The sequence below is a fragment of the Xyrauchen texanus genome, chromosome 30 (assembly GCF_025860055.1).
Source record: "Xyrauchen texanus isolate HMW12.3.18 chromosome 30, RBS_HiC_50CHRs, whole genome shotgun sequence".
Lineage (NCBI taxonomy): Eukaryota > Metazoa > Chordata > Actinopteri > Cypriniformes > Catostomidae > Xyrauchen > Xyrauchen texanus.
The window spans coordinates 36,500,003-36,524,296 of record NC_068305.1 but is presented as its reverse complement, the minus strand read 5'-3'; the positions used below and the strand labels follow the sequence as shown (position 1 = coordinate 36,524,296).

Genomic DNA, 24,294 nt, shown 5'->3' with positions numbered 1-24,294 from the left:
GAACTTGAGTAGTTTTAGCGCTAAACAACGAAAGTTCTCGCCATGTGAAGAAAATTGTTTTGTAGTGCTCAAAAGCCTAATGTACTTTAAGATTTTCACTGAAAAATTCTAGGTTGTTTCTCACCAAAACTTATCATATGCCTTCAGAAGACTCTGAATATGAAAAACAGACCACGTTGAGCATTAAAACATTACTTTTTGCGTTTACACATAAGAAAGAAAGTCATATGGGTTTGGAAATGAGGTGTGAGTATAGTAAATGATGAGAGAATATTCATTTTTGGGCAAACTATTCCTTTAAGTGTGTAGCTGGTCCCAGAACTAATGGGTGCCACAGATCAGCATTACACTGGCTCTGAATATGTGATATTATGCTCAGTGCTGTCAACGAGGGGATGTTGAGTGACATCTTACTTTGTGTTTCGGGTAAGGTGCCGGAAGTGGGACCATGTAGTGCGCAGCACAATACTAACGCTACCCCCCTCTGTGAGCCCTTCGGTTGATTCTATCATGGCACAGCGGGAGCCCCTGTGGAGGCCCTGGGGGGCTTCAGAAAGGCCAACACAAAACTGTCCTCCTGAACATTAATGTCCAATTTCACATGTATAATCAGTCGGTAGGCTTGAGGCTAGAGAGAAGGCCAGAGAGGTCAACAATCTCTCTTTATTAATAAGATTCTAACTCTAGCCTATATGGTTGATGAGAGAAAACATCTGTATAATGTGCAATACTTTGGCTGACCTCACATTATTGGCTTAATTTTCTTTCTTAAATGTTCTTGAGTATTTTCCCCTTGAAATGCGTATAGAATTTCAAAGAAATGTGTAAAACCTCATGTCCAGACACATGAGCCAATGTAAGATTGTTTCTAAGTGGGGGGTCCAGATTTGCCTCGCGTTTTGGTCCTGAATGCTGACTAGTCAAAAAAGCATTCCAGGTGTGCTTCATTACAGCTACATCCACAATGATATGGTTTAATCTATACTTCTCATTCACACAAGAACTGTGTTTTTCTCGACAGAAAATGGAGAATTTAGAAAAATTCATTTTATCCATTTGCAAGTGACTTGCAAATGAGGAATTCTACATAAGCAATTCATCCTAATAATAATAATAATAATAATAATAATAATGTTTTCAGTCTGTTTTACACATCTATAGGAAAAGGAACTATGAAAAGAGATGCATTATGGAGGTGTAGACATACCTGTGGTGGTGTCATTTTCTCTGTGTTGCTTGGCAGGGGGCTCGTCTGTCTCCCACGGGGTGGACTGGTTGATGGGGGTCTGACCCCATCTCACCCCAGGGGCCAACAGGAGACTTGGAGTCTGTGTCTCGCCGGGAGAAAGACCCGCCACCTGCGGAGAGAGAATATATGAGCTGAAGATAATCCATTATCACATAAAACAGCTTTCATCAACACGGTATGACAGTAAATGCAGGTAAACCATTAAGTGTTGTCTATTATTCATATTCAAAATATAGGCATCCTAATGGTGGACTCAAAGATTAACAAAGCAACCTTCAGTGTTGGGCAAGCTAAACAAAATATTTAGTAAGCTAAGCTACAAACTACTCAACCGAAAAATTAGTTAAGCTAAACTAAAAGATAAACTAAAGAGAAAGAAGCAAGTTACACTAGAAGCTACACACCAAAAGTAGCTTGCTACATTTAAGCTACTTCATACTTTTTTCAACCGCAGACAAAGCATCTAAAAGACATATTCACATTATATTTATCAAAGCGTTGATACAGTATATTACAGTATGGTGCAATACAATATACAAGTATACAGTATGTGCACATAAAAAAAAACAAAAACAAAACATGTAAATTCATATTTAGACATGCTACTTATACAAGCCCACGTGTTCAACATTTAAAATCACTATTTTACATTTTATTTTTCATATTTAGACTACTACCTCTACAAACCCATACCCATTTAAACATAATTTAATTATAACATTCCTAAATAAAAACTCTGCATACATACAGTATACTATACAATAATATACAGCAGCTAGACTCAGAATTACAGGATATACCATCAGAGGCCAAAGAGAGGGAGAGAGAGAGAGAGAGAGAGAGAGAGAGAGAGAGAGAGCGTGCGAGCGTGCACATCTGGGCAATAACAATGTGATTTCTGAAGGTATCAGATGGTAATACGATGATTAACATGCACAAGCTTTCTGAGGCATTCAGATTGAATCGTGAACCTATTCAGACTGCTTTCGTATCACGTGCGACCAATTCATTTTAAAGAACCGACTCGTATTAGCGATTAATTTGTGATTGGACATCTTTAGTTTAGATAGAAAATTGGAGATAGTAAACACCGGGTACAAGGCATTACATAGCGGTGTAGCTTTTCTCAACGCTACACAACTACCTAGTCAAAAATATAGCTTCGCTACTGAAAATCTACTTGATTTAAAAACTAGCGAAGCTACCATCTCGCTACTCAGAAATGTGGTTAAGCTTATAGCTTTGCAATTTGTAGCAATGCTAATGTAGCAGCTCTGCCAATAAACATTACTTATTGGCCATTTACACAAGACACGTTTTTTTAAAGTTCTTTTAAAGTTCTTAAACTGACATGATGTCTCAAAAAGGAACTACTCCTAGCGTAAACAGCTTAAAATACAGCAAGACTCGTAATAATCAAAGACTAACAATTAAAAACAGCACTGATGAATGCAAAAACACCATCTAAGAAGCCGTATACACAGAATGTGTTTGTTTCTGTTTTTTTTAAGTAAATAGACAGGCATTTTGAACCGTTGTGATGAGTCTAGCATTTTTGCCGCATCTGTCAAAAGAGTGCCATGTTTTGAAGAATCCATGTCAAGTTAAAATAACTTTTCAAAACACTGTTTGATTTTTTGGTCCAAACCTGAGTTCATTGATGCCCCCTTTTTCTCTCTTTTCAAACTGTAGTATTTGGCTCCAAACCAGGAATTTTAACTATGTTATGTTTACCACTGTAGCTAGGTAATGACGCAGGAGGAAAAGACCCCAAATTCACTTTTTTATCCATGGTTTTTAATCCTTTGGTTTTACTATCAAACATGCACACAATAAAACTTATGTCTATTTGTGGTGTTCTGCAAGGATCACTGTTAGGGCCAATATTGTTTTCACTATATATGTTACCACTTTGTTCTGTGTTTTGAAAATACATCATTATTTTTCAATGCAATGTGGATAACCTGCAGTTGGATTTGTTGTTGAATCCCAATGATCTGACTAATTTAAATGTTTTAAAACCTGTATATCATATATATATATATATATATATATATATATATATATATATATATATATATATATATATATATATAATTATTTTTTAGTTAAATACTCATAAATCAGAGGTTATAATATACGTCTATTTTAATACAAATTTAAATTTGAAATGTTATGTCAGATAGTTAGATCAATTTTGTTTTTATCATGTCTGATTAATCTGTGTCTGTTTTTATGTCTCATTTAAAAACACATTTTTATAGACTTGCTTTTATTACTATGTGAATGTACTGTGTTTTACTGTGTGTATTTTGATTTTATGTTTTTTGAAGTACTTTGTGCTAAATTGAATAAAGGGTGTTAGAATTATTATGCAAAATAAATCAATTAGGCTATTACTTGCAAATTATACGTTCTCAATAACAGTTAGTTCAGATTACTTTCGTACCAATTGCAAACTGGAGTGTATATGAACCCTATAACAGATTCAAACCCTAAAAAAAGATTTAGCACAAAACTATGATGTCAAATGGACTTGAGTCCTACCAAAAGCTCTAATGTGCATTTTCACTTAAACACCATATTACCACAAAGTGAAACAAACAGAGAGAAATGGGAAAAACAATAAATAGATAAAAAAATTACATTTATGAACGAACGAACAAACAGATTTATGAATCAAAATTATATAAATAAATATATATATAAAATGTACTTTATAAAGTATATAGTAAACCTGCAGTCCAATAAGCATTCAGATTGAGAGAGCAAACCCTGAATTACATCTAGCCCTATTATTTTATATTTTCACAAAACTTATTTAATTTTGTGCCATTTTTATATCCTCATTATGTAAAAAAAAGCATATTTTAACCTACTATTCACAAAACTCTGGATAACTGTAATTAAAATATGTAAATTAGCGCTTTACATGCTCATGCTGCAGTTCATGTAACGTTTGGGTTACGAGATTTCCTGATGCATTTTCTGTATCGTTGAAAATATGAGTCTCTAATTACACATTGTGAGGCAGCCTGACTCTTATAATCAGTATTTCTAAATTTCTTAGAAGTACTCATGTCAGACTAGGATTGGTAATTAATTATTCAGCATAAGTGCTAAAAAACCAGAAGTGTAGAGGAGTTACTAAATGCTATAAAATAATTCCTCAAATTAAAGTGCACCATAAAATGAGATTTAAACCCAAACAAAATGTTAGATAGATTAAATGGGTTTGTCAAACCATGTAATCTTTGTCCATTCATATTCATAGACCATTTCACATCAGCTGCATTTAACCAAAGTCTTTCTAGCAATTAAGTCCATTGTCGGCCATCCGAGCGGAGAGGTGTTCGCTGCCGACCGCCTGGAGTGGGAGAACCGCTGCCAGGGGCGGGGGAGTCCCCTTCTGTTCCCAGAGAAAGCAACGGGGAGTTCCGTCCGCCAGGGGCTGGAGGACTGCCTCGGATCCGCCCGGAGAGGCACGGCTGTCGTCCGTTAGAGGGTGGAGGAGTGGCCGAGGAACAAGCTATGGCGTATCGGAGAACCGGCGAGTACTTTTTTTTTTCATCTCTCTCTCCTCTCTCTCTCCTCTCTCTCTCTCTCACTGCTGCTCTGCATTGGCCTTTTCCCTCTCTTTAAAATGTTTGTGTTTTTTTGGGGGATACTACACTGTTACAGAAAGTACCCCCCTATTTTAATTATTGCTGTTTTCCTCCCCTTGTACCCTCCCTCATCCAGGTTGTGGGGATGACTTGCTGGCAGACGGGGCAGAAGGCACATGTGTGTGTGTTTGTCTTTTGTTTAACCTGTTAACCTGCACCCCCACTCAGGGGCTCACAGCTGAAAATGACATACCTGAATTAAAATAAATATAGCTCCTGAGAACAGTGTACCACAGGCACAATTAAGGTCTCTTTGGAAAGAAGACACTTGGCACTCTACTAACAATGAATCAGAGTTGATAATGCTCAAACAAATAAAAAGTTATAAAAGTTGAAGTGCCTCATAAATAATGTGAACTTCAAAAAATGTTTTATTATTTCATGTACAAATATATAAAAATAGACCTGGAGGAATCCAATTAGGTAAAGGATTGAAAGCCACAAGTCTCATCAGTTTATATTTCAAATTTGAGGAAGATATAATGAAAAATGGGGTTCCTGCAAGCTTTTTTCCAAGACTATGTTGGTTCCATTTCTCTGTTCACCTGCCCGAGGCACATCCCCAGAAATGACATCCCCAAACTAAAATAATTGTAGTTACTGAACAATTTGCTCTACATGCACAATTTAGACATATTTAAAAAGAAGACACTTTGGAGTTTATTACCCAAATGTAAAAGTTGAAAAAACTTACACAGACAAACATTTATAGAATTTAAAGTGTCTTGAAGATAATTTGTACTGCAAGTAACATTTCATTATTTTATGAAAAAATAAATGAACCAACCTGGAGGAATCCAGTTAGGCAATTGATTGAAAGCCACAAGTCTCATCAGTTTATATTTCACATTTGAGGAAGATATTATGAAAAATGAGATTTCTGCAATATTTTTTCCAAGACTATGTCCAGGTACCAAGAAGCCTCCTTGGATACCTCAAAAAGCATCCTAATGACCAAATGTTATGAAGGGTACTGCAAGCTATTTTAGTCATCATATACACTATTCATACCGATAGTCAGCCCATTCAACATTCAATGGCTGGTGATGGCCAGTGATACAGACAGCATTCATATGGATGGTCAGACATAGAATCAACAATCACACTGATGGCCAGCCATCAGACAAGCCATTGTTTTATAAGGTGCAGTACCTTATCTTTTCAGACCACAATGCATTTACCTTATAAATCAAATGGGAAAACAAACACACACACACACACACACACTCTCTCTCTCTCTCTCTCTCTCTCTCTCTCTCTCACACACACACACGTATAATGTGTGCATGTTACATAGCAACTCACCGATGTAAAATTGGACCATGTTTCCGTCCTCAAGCATATCACCGTCGTCGCTGTATTCACTCCTCAATTTCAGTCATCGCTGCTTCGAGTGATCTCAAATAAAACATCTTCAGCAGAAAAAACTTCTTTTGACGATCCATTTGATGAGATAATCCGTCCAGTAAGTAAGACGCGAAAACAGATGTTGACTGGGGAACCGTCTTTTTACTATGGCTCGTTTGTTGTCAAATGGCGGGGTGTGGTCACAGCCTAATTCGCAGGTTAGTGGCTGATTCAAATAAATAAAAAAACATCTTGTTCGCGAGGAATTTAAACTTCCGGATATCGTTGGAATCGTGCACTGCTTGGCTACATTTTCTATCAGTCATATCATTTCAGTTCTTTCATTGGCTTTCATTGTAAAGACAAAACAATAGGATCAGCATATCATGACGTCAAAAAACTGACCGCAGTGTTTGGATATTTCGACCTATATATTGCCTATCTTTGTATTTGTGTGTGTGTGTGCGGTCTTAATTTGTTCATTACACTCTAAGCAACACACCCATATAACGTTCGGCTACCGGGAGTCTGTTTTTATGCATAATTGTATTGCATAACCGACAAGTATGATACTTCACCCTGAAGAAACTCGATGTAAACAAAGGAATAACCATCGATGTTACAACGTTATTGTTTCTTTTGGACTAAAAATGCTCTATGGGATGTTATTCAGTGGACCCTCACCTTTCCATTCAATCTGGAACTTTTAGCAGTGGATGCGTGTGTGGCTCGTTATTACTGACACTACTGGTATGTACTCCGTTTTTGATTACGAGTGTTTGATCTGTATTGCTTACATAAATGCAAGAAATACATTCGTTATAAGCTTTTCATCGAAAAACAGAGCTCTATCATCGATGCTTGAGGCTTACACCTTTAAAATGATATATAGTTTGCCAAGATTAATGATGTTCTTTCACGTTAAATCTATTCATAAACATTAAACTGGGGGTACTCTTCGGTGCGACTGCGCACTGGTGCAGGTTAACAGGTTAAGTTTAATCATTAAAATATTATTTATATCGTGAAGCCGGTTCTCGCCTCCTCCTTTCCATTGAACAGCTTTACAAACATATTTCAAATCAGCAATAAAATCTGACAATACTGGTTTCATAAATTGTGCTTCTTTTCCTCATATTACACTAAAAACACAATTTCCCAGTCTGTATATTTAATGCACATGCACGTTCCAGAGTTCCCCCTGTAAGTTGATTGGCTCTTTGAACTGTAAGGCGGGACTTCCTTTCCAAATCTGTTGACCGTTAGGTGCTCAGAGATCCTTAGTTGAGAGTTCCAATTTCTCCCATTCATTATGATCGAAGTGGCCCATCTCTGCTAAATAATCTCTGATTTAAACTACTGTAGATGTTGCTTATCAGACCTGGATAACCTAAACCTTTAAGGGATAAATTTACTTTAAGGTGAATTGTGCAATTTTTTCAGTGTTCAAGTACTTTCTCGTATCATAGCTTATTCGAAGCCATTCGAAGGCTGATTTCCCAGAATTTTTCAAAACATTCCATTCTTTGAGAATCCCAACCTGTCCGACATGGCAACATTGGCTCATCCAATGGGGTGAGTTTGGAGCGGGACTATCTGTTGTTTTACCAAAAGCAGATGGGGGAAGTATGACACTGCTCAAAACAAGGCAGCAAAACAATAGAGTTAAAGATTTAGATATGTTCATATTTTAGGCGCATTCATACAAACTTTGAATGGGGTCAGTACGTCAAGCAGTTTGGGCTGAAAGAAAAAAGAAAAAAATAAGGAGGAATATCATTACAGAACAAGAAAGAAAATGTAAAGACATCCAGGCGCAAGTTAAGATCAATAGTCGAGGAAGTTTGCCGACTTCAAACAGCCAGGCAGAGTGACGGGGCAGCGCTATGATCCAAGCAGATGTACGAGGTGAGTTTCAGAGAGACGAGTTAACCCTGTGTCTCAACTTCACCCTACTCCGCACCTCTGAGTTAATGGAAAACACCTCGCCTTCAAACCCTCGCTCTAGCCTGTGAGTTTTCCTCCATTTCATTATCTTCCCTGACCCGCGCTTTACTTCATCAATTTACCCATCCTGCATCTCTGTCACAACGGCTCGGAGCCAATTTGTTGTGGGATTACGTTGCGTGTCGACATTGTCAGCAAATGAAACATCTGATCATGACTGCTGCGTTGAGATGGAACGGATTGACCTCCAGACACTAAGTGCATGTCTGTAATCTACGATAATTTGTGCATTCAACTTAAGTGCAGCTATATATGTTTGACATAGGTCAGACTGAGATTTCTTAATACATTTCAATAACTGCTTTTGGACAAACAGGCTACAGAAGTGAAAAGCTACAAGTTTATGTTTCAAGTAGGGATGCACCGATACCACCAATCCTGAAACCAGTGTAGTTTTTTTGCACAATCAGTTTTGAATACATAAAAGTTCACAGTAGTTTAATTATTCAAGCTTCTTATTCAAATTCTGGTAAAAATGCACCTCCGGTGCCATTCTAAATACATATGAGTGAACCAAACTATTGAGCATCTACATCTGAGATGTTATTCGTGAGTAGCGCTCAAATATTGCGCACTGCGTGAAGACTAAAAATAGCCGCGGGCATGTGTAAACAGAGCAGCACCATTCAATAACGCGCTGAAGCTGTGCGTACATTTTATATATTATAAAACACAAACGTTTGTGATTCACAGAGCTATTGCACATCTTCAAGAGGCTTTGGTGTGTGTGTGTGTGTGTGTGTGTGTGTGTGTGTGTGTGTGTGTGTGTGTGTGTGTGTGTGTGGTGTGGTGTGGGGGCTTCCTTGCGGCTTTCACTGCCCGGCCATCATAATTATCTTTACCTCATAGGTACCTCAGCTAAACAACAACAACATTCATGCCACTGAAACCGGTTACAACCATTCTGCTACGGTCTCTAACCATCTATTGGGCCCATCCTGGATTCCCCAACGAGGAAGTCGAACACGACCTATCGTACCTAAAGTCTTCGATGTTGCCTTTATTTCTCTTTGCCAGCTCATTTTTGGACCACCATGAACCTATCTACAAGCTACTCATCATTTTAAGTCATTAAACTAGAGTCAGTTTTTACTCTTTTAAAAGTACTTAGCTACTGTACAGGGAACTAACAATTAGTAGCTAACTTCATTGAAAGAATATTTAAAGAAGAAATAATTGTATATATATATATATATCAATACATTGATATTTAAAAATTAAAAAGGTTCTATATTTAAATTGAATGTATATATATTAAATTAGGGTGGCATTCCCTCACAAAAATTAGCCATGCATTTACAATGCTAACATGGTGTTTGTAGTAAAACAATGGAAACCACAAAATTAACGATGGTTCCTGCAGTCATGTTTACCGCATTATTACTAATAAAACCATGTTTACTATTTGGATACTATTGTATTACCATAGTAAAACCACTGTTAATTGTATAGTTTCCACTAAATAAAACATAGTTGCTATAGTGATGGAGTTTCAAAATATTGGTGCCCATTTACATGCATTGTGAGGACCTACAGATCTGAAATATTCTTCTAAAAATCTTAATTTGAGTTCTGCAGAAGAAAGAAAGTCATCCACATCTGGGATGCTTGGAGGGTGAGTAAATCATGACAGAATTTTCATTTTTGGGTGAACTATCCCTTTAAGTTAATAATGTTGCTACTTTTAATAACTGTACATGAAATAAAACGTTAAACAACAGAACGCAGGGGTCTTGACAATTTTTTTCTTGACTTCTCACCCTGGGATGGCATTTAAAAAAGGCTGCAGACGCTGGAAAAAAATAAAGTTGTGCAATGGTCAAACACATCCATCTAGTGCATGTTCACAAAGAAAACCAATAGAAAAACTGATGCAAAAATACGTAAAATATTTATTTGTCTTTGCATTATTTTGTAGAGCAGTCTTTTTACTTCATAATATTTGATTCAGACCGCAAGCTCACAACTTTCTTCTTTTGCCGTGGCTTTGTACTGTAGATTCTGAACTGAACAGCAACGCAGCAAACACTGGCATGGAAGTGATATTTTTAACCTACAAATCTGAACTTGATTAGGGGCAGCAACTTGTAAACATGTATTAACCCCAAGCAATAACCCAAACAAAGTCTACTTACAACTGAAACTCTCAAAAGAAAAAAGCGTGATCCAGAGATACAAACGATCATCAATTATAATGTGGTATTTTCTGCTGTAATAATCCTATTTTTCGCGGGCAGCTGTCACATAATGCTAAATCTTCCTTAGCCTGTTCTGCCTTTTATAAGGCAGGATATCAAATGTGTCTGCAGTCCCGTTAAGCAAAGCATAAAATGTACATTGCAGACTTTACGGCATCTGCTGACATCGGTGAGGGCAGGTGATGACAGACACTGTAAAACGTGGTAGGACTTGTGCGTAGCCAAGCTTTCGCTATTTTCAAGCTGTTTTAATTCATCTCTGGTTATACCAGGCCCTGCGTCCCTGGTGGTCCATAATTGCTGTGTGGCAGATGGCTTCCCTGACTCAACACAAAACAGCCTGGGATACTCTGTGTGCATGTCCTGTGCGAACCAAGCTGCCAAAAATTAATGAATAAATAAATAAATGCTCTCGTGCTCTTCAGTGCAAAGTTGTTTAAACCTTGTAGTCTTGGCCGGGGATTTTCTGTTGGAAGCATCTTTCTGTTCTGTAGTAAGAATAAGGACATAGTGAACGCTTAATAACATGCACATGTACAGATGCAAGGCTTACAGTAATGGGCAGGGCTCAACAACGAGAATGGCCTGCTGGTCCATGACCAGTTGATGGAATTGTAACTTACCCTATTTGTCCAGTTTAACAAATCAATCAATCAATCAATCAATCAATCAATCAATCAATCAATCAATCTATCTATCTATCTATCATATTTTTATTATTTAAAATAAAACAATTTCTGGCATAGAACAAATACATTACTGAAAATAAAATGTATGTATATTTGTAGCACTTTGAACTACTGTCCCAACCGAGCTGGCAAAAAAAAATTATTAAACAAAATGCCATGACGGGCAAATACAATCACCATCCACAATCCAGTTACAAAATGAGGTGCTAAATGTGCTGAAATAGCACTGAAATATATTAACTTATATATTAATATATTTTAAATATTTTTTATATTATTTATAGCACAAACACATCTTTTGTGTTAATTAGGCTTACTATTATTGCTCCATTCACAAATATCAGCGCTATTTGCCTGCCTCAATTTATATTGCTCTATTATTGCCCATGGGAAGCATCTGAATTTTGAAAACATGCAAAAATAAATAAATAAATAAAAATAAAACAAATGTTTGAGTATATTTTTCAAATATCAATTATGGCAGCAGCAACACACTGTTATGATCAAATGACTTAAAAAGCACTATAATGGGCAAAAACAGTGTTCCGGTGGTAACACTTTACAAACATGGTTGCATTCATTAACATTAACTCATGCAATAGCTGAACTAACAATGAACAATACGTTGACAGCATTTATTAATCATGAATAATTTGCTTTCTACATATACATTAGTTTGTTAACATTAGTTGATGCATTATAAATATAAACAAAAAATGAACAATAATATTATACAAATATTAATAATAATAATAAAGTAATAATAATGCAAAAATATCATAGTTAAGGAATATTCCGGCTTCAATTGAGCTCAATTGACATCATTTGTGGAATAATGTTGATTACCACAAAATTTAATTTCGACTCATCCCTCCTTTTCTTTAATGGAATTATAATGGAAGTGAAAAGGGCCAATTTTTTAAAGTTAAAATACTCACCGTTTCAAAAGTGTAGCCACAAGACATGCATATAAACATGATTTTACTGTGACAAAATCGCTTACTAACCTTTTCTGTGTAAAGTTATAACCAACTTTACAACTTCATTACCATGACGATGTAATGTCAACAAACCATAATCCCCTAAAAAGACTGCAAAAAATGACAATTTAAACAACTTTACAGCTCAAAAAATACACAAGTTTTAACAGAAGTATTAATGCAAGTGCTTTTATAAAATTATAAGTTTCACATTGCTGTGTTTAAAATTGTCCCCATTCACTTCCATTGTAAGTGCCTCACCGTAACCTCGATATTTGCCTTTTTTGTTTTTAAAGTCAAAATAAATTTTTGTGGTAATCAACATTATGCCACAAATGCTGTCGATTGAGCTTATCTTGTATTGAACCCCAAACATTCCTTTAACTGTTAGTTCATGATACCTGATGCATTAACTAATTTAAACAACCTCCTCCATTAACTGATTTGCAATAAAAAGTTAATCAGGTGCTAAAATAATACAGAGAGTGAAAATAAAAGATGCAAATCATGCTTAGTGAATTCCTCCCTAAGTCATATGCAAGATTAGATGCTCTCAAACCAAACATTTTCATCACAACAATGGTGTCATATCATCTAGAGGTCTCCCTGAGAGGCCACAAAACATATTCACTGCAGTGCACTTTAAAGACTAAAACTTTTACAATTTAATCTCCTAAATGTCATTTTCAATGCATGAGTAGGTAGCCAGATTGTATGCCACTTATAGTCAATCACTTCTCCACCATTTAAAAAATTTAATCACTACGAGCATCTCCATGCATAGCTACACAAATGAGCCAGTTGTATGATGCCCTTGGATTGGTCAGAAACAGAACTGGATTGTCAGAAATGTTTCCAAAGGACCTTATCTGAGATTGCGGCAGCCAAGCATGGAGCTGAGGTAAATATCACCATGGTTACCCACTTCCCATACAGCATGGCTGTGAACTACCTCTCTTTAAATCAGGCGAGCATGCAAACAGTATTCTGCACCATACCATCCTGCCTCAGCATACGCCGAGCTAAGAGACAGATGCATTTATGGCAGAAACTGATTGTCATTTCTCAAGCAAAATCAGAAAATACACCAGATAATTACTTGCAAAGCTATTATCCGACAACACGGCCATGGTAGAACAAAGCCGCAGGTGTCGTTTACAGGGAATGGACGTAATTTGCCATAATGGAAAGACATTTGCCATTGTGAGCCGATCATGTCTTCACATCATAACAAAGAGCTTTGCTTTGCTTGAAGGAAGAATAAGCTCGATTCAGAAGAGATTTGGGCCCCCTCGATGATTCCGAGCATCCTGCAAGGCTCTCATATTACCGAAATGCATGCTCTCCACACATGCCAGGCGACATGAAGAATACGACTGTTGAACGCTGTGAACAACAGGGTCTTTTTTCAAACAGAGGAAGCCAGTGGCGAGAGGGGCCGCGGAGATCCAGCACCAACAGATTTATCTCCTCCACTCCACCATCCTGTCCACTTCGCCAAAGTGCACCACACATCAAAGGCAGGGGGGCGAGAAACAATGGTCCTCTGTCCATCAAGGGGCTTCAGGGTTTCTTTATGCCCCTATTGTTCTCCTGCCTTGGGCAACCTAAGGCCTCTTGATCAAACGAAAACCAAGATGAATTGCAATGTCGAGCATTTGAAGAATCCATTCTGTGTGTCTGTGGTTTTCTTTTGCTAGGCAAGCTATTGTGTGTTTTAAAGGGCTGTGCTGGGTGCTCACAATGCCGTACCTGACAGCACCTGTGGATCATTAAAGCAAATGCCTTAGGGGTATGGCATCACCTAGAGTGGTCTCAGAGAAAAGTTAGACAGGAACGTGAACTATTAAATGATAAAAGTTCCAAAAAGGATGTTTCACAGCAGTGCAGTAGAAGAACAATTTTTGGTTCCCCAAATAGCCTTTCAGTGAAATTGTTTTAAAAGAACCACTAAAAAATCTATTAACACTACAAAGAACCTTTTGGGCAATGGGAAGGTTCCATGGATGTAAAATGTTCTTCATGGAACCATGCATGCTAATAAAGAACCTTTCTTTTAAGAGTGTAGACAGAAAGAGGCCATCAAAATGTAAAGTGATCCAGTGTTAACAAAACAAAAACTACATTAAAACCAGTGTAAATGTAGTATTAGCATTTAGTCATAGCATATTTCTCTGCAGAAAGAGCTGGACAAATGAAAGAGCTGGCACAGTGAAGTGCTTCATTAGAGGGTTAATCACCTTACACACATGAATCCTATAACTTGCATCTGCACAGACAATAAAGCAAACGCACAGGTGAACTTTAGCTTGCTATTCAGAAGGCATAACTCGGGTTGTGAATAAACCATTGCTGAACAACGCGCTACATGCAGCACAAAATCCTAAACAGTCTCGAAAACACCGAAAAATAATAAGACGGAAAATGTTCCACTAAAAGCAAGAACAACACTTAATAGCCAAAAATTCACTATACGTAATAAAGGTTATCGTAGGAACTTATTTCAGGTTTTCACAAGGTCTAACATATTATAAGCTGTTACATTTAAAAAATGTCACTATATATATATATATATATATATATATATATATATATACACACATATACATATATACATATACATATATTTTTTTTGGTTTGTCTCAACTTAGTTTGATACTTTTTATGTCAATTTTTATGTCAATAAACTATAAAATCAGCCAACTATAATATAATGTCTGTTGCAGGGCTCCAGACCAAAAAATTGCCTAAGGAGCCATTGGCTCCTAAACTGAAACATTAAGGAGCCAAATGGCTGTTTTTAGTTGCCAAATCACAGAAATGCTCGATTTAGACTGCTGTTCAGAAAAAAGAAAGAAAGCAGAAGAAAAAAAAAGACAGCTGATAACCCATTAATAAGAGGTTTAATAAACAGTATAAAGTATATATTTGAGAAGATAAGTTTGCATTCCCTTTTGTCTCAAATGTTCACACCCCGTTCATAATTTATACAAATATAAGAGATACATTTGTTTTATTTATTTAACACTGCGTGTTAGGGCTGTCGATTTAATGCATTAATTCTGTGCGATTCATTTTATGCAAAAATAACTCGTTAAAAAAAATTAACACTATTATTCTCAATGCCCCCGGACAGTAATACGGACGATTCCTGAGAAATGCAAGATTGTAATACCACCTGTTTACTCCAGAGGGCAGTATGTGAAACTTTAGCTGTATGGGCAATGCGCAGTTTATACAGTGAACAAAACAACCATCCAGCAGCAGCACAACACAAACATGCTTTATGTTCTTGTGTTCAAAACACTTGATGGGTGTTTTGAGATCTCAAGAGATCTCAAGATGTGTTTAAGTATTAGATATTTAACTTGAAACAGTGAACTAAACATTTTATGTTTATGACGTAACGCACCCAAGACACTACACAAGCATGTCTGACGCAGGTGTAAATTGACGGGTCCTTAAACAAGCCCTCGTAATAAATCTCCAACTGATTGACAAATTCACTTGTGAAATGGATTGCTGTGAACTGTGTGCCAATGATTGACTTATGATCAATAATATGGTAGTAAACAATACATTGTATTCTAAAACCGGTTTTTGTATTGTCTTATCAATGATTAACTCTTCTGCCACAAGAATGTAATGCATTTTAGTTATCTGAACATTTTCTATTTTATATCTATCTATCTATCTATCTATCTATCTATCTATCTATCTATATATATATATATATATATATATATATATATATATATATATATATATATAATATTTAAAGATAACTATGTATAATTATTTCATCATTATATATTGAATTATTGTTATATGATGGGCTTTCTCAGTAAATATTTGTAAATGCAATTTAATGCGATTATTTGGGACATCATGTAATTAATTCGATTAACATTTTTAATCGATTGACAGCCCTAATATATATATGTGTGTGTGTGTGTGTGTACATGGTATAAAGGGTGAAAAGCAGTACGAGACACACTGGTGGTGTGTGCTCCAAAGATGTATTCAATAACTCACAAGATGATATCGGATGAAACAGCATATGAACGCAAACAACCCGACTGTCGCAACCCGACACTGCCACTAGCCGGGCCGTTTTAAGAGTCAAAACCTTACCAGTAACTGTTGCCAAGGGCTCGAAAGGGACACCAAAGTGTGCCTCTAACACAAATGATAAATCCCATAAAGGGACATGTATGGCGTTAGAAGTTGGACAAAACAGCGCAAGCGCAAAAACACAGCGCGCAAGCGAATTTCAACAGCGTGAGCACCATGACACAGCTCGCATGTAAAATTTAAACCTGCAGAACTTGCAAATCACAAACTCGAGCAGAAAAAATATGATTGTGCACACAAATTAACAAGTCCCACACACGCACAAGTTATTTTCTGCACGCGCGCAGAACTGTACACACACGCGAGTTATTTTCTGCACACACGCGTGAGTTATTTTCTGCACACACGCGTGAGTTATTTTCTGCACACACGCGTGAGTTCTTTTCTGCACACGCGCGCGCAGATCTGTACACACGCGTGAGTTATTTTCTGCACACAAGTCGGTTTTGACACTCAGGGGCGGGGCCCAATCCTTTCTGTTAACAAATGCTATTGGCTGCTGACCAAATACTGTATTGATTGGCTGCATCTCTTCGACTCTCTCGTGATTGGATGTTGTTGGACGAGAACAGACAGAAAGTAGGAAGGATGTTGCAGACAGTAAAGAGGTTATGGTTTCTTTCTAAATTCCTCCTTAATTTCTTGTAGCTGTAAGATGTTTTGTGCATACACACATAAATATATATACATATAAGAGGCATGATGACACTAGCTGTGTTTGAATAAAACAAGAGCGCGTCCATCTGAAGTGTGATAAGAGACATGAAAGAAGGGCCGGATGCTCAGTCATTATAAAGCCTTGCTACTGACGACGATCATTATCGGTCATATAACGTTGTAACTGACAAATCAGAATCAAACATTTCAGAGAGACATTCCTGTAATAATATTATATTTTATGTACACTTGATTTCCTAACCTGGCCTTATTCTGCTGCACCTGCTCTGCTTTCCCAGCCCCAAGACTGACTGGCTTCCTCTCTGAGCCTGCATTTCATCTATAAAATGAATTAATGTAGAGGCTGATGAGTAGTGGATGGCCCTTGCAGTACCACACAAACAAGCTGGGAACTATCTGGCATCTAGCTATCTACACTTACCATTTTGTGAAACACTAACGTTCCCTTCAACATTAACGTTAGATGGATAGATATGGATAGATAGGGTACCTCTAAACAGGTTCACTAAACGCCTTGCTGCGTTCTATATTTCCACCTATTTTCAGTTAGAATCAAAGACAGAAAACACACACACACACACACACACACACACACACACACACATATATATATAAATAAATAAACGCACAAAAGAACGCACTTACAGCTAAAAGAAATTGAGGAGGAATTTAGAAAGAAACCATAACCTCTTTACTTAGTCATACATTTTTGGGGCATTTACATGTAAATGGTTGAAATCATACTTACTCTATGTGATAGATAAATTGTTTAGATAAATATCCACTTGTATGCTTCGTCTAAAGGATGCTTTTATTTAAAACATTTTTAAATAAAATGCATAAGTCGCTTTCACCCAAAGCGACTTATGCAATCCCCCTGGAGCAACCTGGAGTTAAGTGCCTTGCTCAAGGACACAATGGTGGTGGCTGTGGGGCTCAAACCAGCGTCCTTCTGATAACCAGATTACCAGTTATGTGCTTAGACCACTACACCACCACCACTCCATTTACTCTACATTTAGATGCGAGTAAATCTAAAATTGGATACAACTCTGAGAACAAAGAAGCAAATTTGTTTACTTGCTACCAAGTGCCTCAAACTAAACTCTTGAATACTGCAATGACATCAAACTTTCAAACTTTGGAAAATCTAACAACTACTACATCTTTGAAAGCATTCATTGAACAGTAAGCCTTGGAACTTGTAACACGACTTTGATTGTCATTTCTAAAACAAAATCAAAAAAGACAAAACAAATTATAACAGCATGAGCAAAGCTTTTATCGTGGCCATGACAGCACATAAATCTGACAAAGCAAAATATTTGTTTCAAACAAAACTCAATATCTTTCAAATATTCAAAGCTTCGAGCCTCACATATTCTGGCAGATCCACACAACTTGTAAACACACCTAGTTTCCTGGCAGACTGATAAAGACCTGTGCGCCCTGAGTACCAGAAAATTGCGTAGAAGCCAACCAATTAGAATGGATCTGGCAATTTCAGTTAGCTCTGTCCATTTCATATGCATATGCTTCATTGAAACATTGGGGATACAAGTACACCCCCCCAAAAGTATTCTCATTTTAAATAATATGAACATTGCTGCTATAATACAGATTTGTAGAGTGACTCTACAATATAGTGAACTATAGAGAGCACCAGAAGCTTGGACACCTACCAAATATCTTTATGTACTGTATACAGCAGACCAATCTTGCTGGTATATGTTTATCTACTACAGTTTATTTCAAGTCTCTCACATATCGACTGTCAAAACCCAAAGATGCTGAATATCACAGTGATCACGGATGGAGTGATTATTCTTGAAAAATAGAGAAAGAGCTGGTGGAAGGAGGGCTGGTCCATGGAGAGGTAGGCGGATGACTCATTGAGAACCGGCAGGACCGGGCATGTGCTCATGCTGGCAGAAACATGCCAGTTAGGAACATGTTATCTGGCTGACTTGCAAGAACGCTGCATGCATGCGGTATAAACTGTAGGGGAGCATGTATGTGGATGTGTGTGTACCAGAGCACAGAAGATAGTGGGAGATCCTACTGGTTTAAACAAAACATTTAATAAAAAAATAACAGCTAAACCAGCCTAGGATGGTTTGTTGGTCTTAGGTGATTTAAGCCGGTCATGGCTTTTGCAGATGGTCTCCCAGCCTTGCAAAGCTGGTCTAGATATCACCCAGCCTGATCAGATAAAAAGTCAGCCAAAAGATCAGGCTTTGAGACCAGCTAAGGCCAGCAAACCATCTTAGGCTGATTAAAAGAAGAAAATTATTTTCAACAAGAGGTAGAGAGAGACAAAGAGAGAGATGATATCATGAGTGAATTAAAGTGCCAGTTGGACAGCACGAGGTTGCCAGATCAGTAACGGGGCAATGTTAATCAGTCTTGCGCTTACCTATAAAGAAGCTGACATTTAGGCATTAAAAAGATCCTCTACACTCATTACAAAATACAGGTGAAAACTAGATTTTTACACTTTCAGAAGAAAATGTGAGTGGTGCATGCACATTAAACTGGCAGGTAATGCCAGGTTGCTGTGAGTGGTTCCCTAGATGTTGCTATGCAGTTTTTAAGGTGTTCTTCATGAATGTTGTTATGTTATGCCATTGCTAGAGTGTTATCAGGGTGTTGCTAAGGTGCTCTGAGTGGTTGCTAGTGATTTTTGCAGTTGCTAGGGTCTTCTAAGCAGTTACTAGAGTGTTGCTGGGTGAATGTTTGTGTGTTATGGGTGGTTGTTATGGTGTTATCCATAATTATGCTGAAGTGTTTTGAGTGGTTGTTAGTGTGCTATGTGTTTGTTATGGTCTGCTGGTTGCTATACTGTTGTAAGATGATTGTCAGGTGGTTGTCAGGGTGTTATGCAGCTTCTAAGGTGTTTTGAGCGGTTGCTAGTGAGTTATTTGGTTGATAGGGTCTTCTGAGTGGTTGCTAAGGTGTCAGGGTGTTATGCAGTTGCTAAGGTGTTTTAAGATGTTTTCAGTAATTTATGTGGTTGCTAGGGTCTTTGAAGGGGTTGCTAGATTGTTGTCAAATGGTTTTTATGGTGTTATGTAGTTGCTAAGGTGTTATGAGTGGTTGCTAGTGTGTTATGCAGTTGCTATGGTTTTCTGGTTGATATACTGTTGTCAGATGGTTGTCAGGGTTTTATGCAGTTGCTAAGGTGTTTTGAGTGGTTGCTAGTGTTGTCGGGTAGTTGTTAGTGTGTTATTTGGTTGCTAGGGTCTTTTGAGGGGTTGCTAGAGTATTGTTAAATGGTTGTCAGGGTGTTATCCAGTTGCTAAGGTGTTTTGAGTGGTTGCTAGTGTTGTCGGGTAGTTGTTAGTGTGTTATGCAGTTGCTAGGTTTTCTGAGCTGTTTGTGAAGTTTTCTCAGGGTGTTAAGCTGTTGCTAAGGAGTGGTTGTTAGTGTTGTGATGTTGTTATAGTGTTTTTGGGTGGTTGCCAGGGTGTATCAATTCAGCTGTTAAAGTGTTCTTTAACTTGTGCACCTCTGCAAAATGTGTTTTTCTATTTTATTTTGTCTTTCTTTCCAAAATGCAACGGCCAAAGAGAATCTGGTGGCACAGTCAGGGGGTAAGTGAAGAGAGAGGAAAAGCTGTTTTTCAAAACAAAAGATCTATTCATCACCAGGTGTCACATAATTTCCTTTGACATGCTATTTTCACTTGGCTTGAGACTGTCTGCTCTGATTCACAGAACATAACTCCCATTTTGACCCAAAGAGCTACAAAGAGAGAATCTCTACACCAGGGGTGATTACTTTAAGACTACATGGGAAACATGGCCTAAAATGTAATCCAAATGCAGAGATGATATTCATCTACTCTACTGTATGTTAATCAATCACTCTACACTGTATATATACAAGGCTGGGAGGGTTACTTTTATTCCAATACAGATTGCAGAATACATGCTGTAAAATTTAATTTTAATGTATTTCGTTAGATTACTCAAGGTATTTTTACAGGAAAACAATACAAAAATGATTATCAAGAATATGATTTTGCCCTAATTTCAAAGGTCTTACTAGAAAAAAGAAATTATGATCCTACGTGAATTTTCTTGATAAATAAATATGATCGTGTCTGGTAACACGTGCATGTACAATGGCTAGAAATAGCATTTTAGCTTAGCGTAAGTCTGACAATTTACACAAGGATTATTTCTATTTCTTCTGCTCCAAACTTACTTCAAACCTACTTCTCTGTCTGCTCGTATGAATGTAACATCATAAGAAAGTGTTTCACCGCTGTTCAAATGCACTTTAGATTGCATCATTTATATGTATAAATGTTTTCCATCTGAAAAGACTAAATATTAAATGAAACAAATTACAATAAAATGCAAAGTAATCTCTTAAGTAATCAACTACTTTTTGAATGTAACTGTATTCTAATTATCAATTATTTTGGTTGTAACTGTTGTGGATTACAGTAACTTATAATTTGTATTTTAAATATGTAATCCCGTTACATGTATTCCGTTACTCCCCAACCATGTATGTATGTATATATATATATATATATATAATGTATAAATAATTTTCTTACTCTGTATTTTTACTTGCTTTCAGTAAAAATACAGTAACATCTTGACAACAAGATGCATTTACTTGAGAAACAATTTTGTTAGATATCAAGTCCTGTTAATGGAAAATTTGAATAATATTATTGAGTTTTATGTTCCAAGAAATGAAAAGCAATCAAACTATACCATAGCAAAATGTTTTTATTATAATTAAATAAAAACATATGTGAATTAAAAAAAAATTATGAGTTATTAATTTTGAGGTCTGTTGGCAGCAGAGAAAGTTTTGCTGGCCCTGAGATTTCCCCATTGACTTTTTTATTCTCTTCTCTTTCCTCTACCCACATAGCTGTAGCCAAGGTAAATAATGGGAATGTGCGGATAATTTGTTCTGGATGAGTACAATTTAAGGTGCAGAATCACTTGAACTAGAGCCATTTTTGTAGATTGGAGAGCAAACATCTATGCAGGTCATAATAGTACAATAAAAGGGGGAAGTGGAAAAAGTGGTTGACATTCAAACTCAGAACTGTCATAACTATTCAAACATTGTTAGAATATCTATTGAGCTGCTGTACATATTGAAGTGCAAAAGGTTTTCAAACTTAAATGTGGGTTGCCAAAGTTCACTTGCCATCAGACTAAAGAGTATTCCAAGCATTCCTTTAATAGGTGAATTCACAGAAATGGTGAGCAGACACTGAATTGAATAGTCCTTTATTCATGGCTGTGTCACTGCAAACAATATTTTTTAAACAATTGTTTTTTTGTTGTTGTTTTATTTACAGTATTTATATTCTTAAAACAAATAATATTTACTTTGTTTTTAAAAAAAATTTTTATCAACCAATGGCAGCTGACTCTTAAAAAATGAAAAAAGGTAATTATATTAAATGATATATTTAAAAGCCATAAAGAACGCAAAATATGTACCAATAAGAAACAATTAGTGCAATTACACATATCTATTCTTTTATTGGTTGTAACTGGCCCATATTGCCCTGTAAACTCAATAACCCAAACCAAACTTTGCTTTAGGTTATGAATGTATTTAAAGAAAGAAAAGCTGACCCTTTCAAGCAGGTGCTTCTAAATGATGTTGAGCAGAATAACAAAAACACATTGGCACCAAAAATAACAGTATACACCTCCTCACAGTGATGTAATTTTCCTCAGGAAAAACACACTGTGAAAAGGTCCTTTGCTTTTTCCATCCAATTACCAGTGGGCAGAAATAGCCTGATTCTGTCGTGGCCTTGGGTTTGTCAATGCAGCTAAATCAGCAGGAAATCGGGTCATTAAATGGAGGAGAAAACCCAGAAGAATGCCACACATCAGCCGGGACCTCTGTCCCAAACCACATGACTGTCATTCATACACAGAATCACAAAAACACCAGACAGAACCAGCAGCGTGAGTTGAAGGGCTATTTACTATTGGAACAATACCTGACGCTCTATTCGCTAGCATGACGATCTCTGTGAATGATGTTTTGTGTAACTTTGTTTTTCTGATAAGCAGCTTAGGGAATATCATACTGGGCTTCTGCTGACCCTTAAAAAAAGCACTATAGCAGTGTCATGGTATTGTAATGGATTTAGATGGCAATTGATGTGATTATATTCATGCTTTAATATACCATAGTATTTGTGTGGTACTGCAAGGCACTTCAAAGAATACATAGTATTACCGTGGCACATAAAAACAAATATGGTATTTCCAGTCGTACTTTAAAAAAAAAACATTACATTATCATTGTTAAAAATAAAACAGTATTACCACCTTATATGTATATATAAAAAAAAACAACAACAACATGGTATTACAATCGTGCATATACAAAAACAAGTTATTACCATGGTATACGTCCAAAAACATGGTATTACCATGGTGCATATAAAAAAACATTGTATTACATTTACATTTACATTTATTCATTTGGCAGACGCTTTTATCCAAAGCGACTTACAAAAGAGGAAGAACTTCAGCGAATCATCTTAGGGAGACAGTGGTACAAAAAGTGCCATATTACAAAGTTTCACTATCATCAGAATAGTATACAAAACAGATTTAAGTGCAACAAGAAATGTAAATAATTTTTTTTTTTTTTTTTAGTGAACGGTTAAGTGCTTTTGGAAAAGATGTGTTTTTAGCCGTTTTTTGAAGATAGAGAGTGAGTCAGCTTCCCGGATTGAGTTGGGAAGGTCATTCCACCACCGTGGTATGATGAAACTGAAAGTCCGGGAAAGTGTTTTGGTGCCTCTTTGTTTTGGTACGACAAGGCGACGTTCCTTAGCCGACCGCAGGCTTGTGGTGGGAACGTAGCTCTGCATAAATGTTTTTAGGTATGCTGGAGCAGACCCACCATTACAATGGTGCATGTTAACAAAACATGGTTTTGCCATGGTTTATGTCCAAAAAACATGGAATTATCATGGTGCATATAGAAAAAAATTATCACCACATTATATGCCTAAAAAGCATGTTTTTGTTTGTTTGTCCTATGTTTAGTAATTTTTTTCCCAACGGTTTTACCAGGGATGAACTGCTGAACATTCGGCAGCACATACCAGACAATCTTTTCCCAGTTTTTGACTATTCAGATATTTTGCCTGACCTTTTTGAGACGCAAGCGAGGGATGCGAGCCAGCGCGCTGGTCAAGCTCAGTCACCACGGCTTTTGAACAGCGCTGCAGAGTATTCATCTAGCGAATCACCGCTCTCTTCCTAACAAAACGGACAAACTATATCTCGTCACCCGTACAAACCCGTTCTTCATAGCAACCTGGCTGAGTGAAGC

General features: G+C 36.8%; 1 protein-coding gene across 2 annotated transcripts in view; it reads right to left on the bottom strand.

Annotated features, from left to right (window-relative positions):
* The window catches only part of LOC127623698 (kelch-like protein 29), a 309,133-nt gene that overhangs the window by 150,162 nt on the left and 134,677 nt on the right, over positions 1 to 24,294 (bottom strand). For both annotated transcript variants that reach the window (XM_052098152.1, XM_052098153.1), the window contains one exon: positions 1,208 to 1,358. In XM_052098152.1, the coding sequence (XP_051954112.1) occupies positions 1,208 to 1,358 (151 nt within the window). The remainder of the gene's footprint in view (positions 1 to 1,207; positions 1,359 to 24,294) is intronic.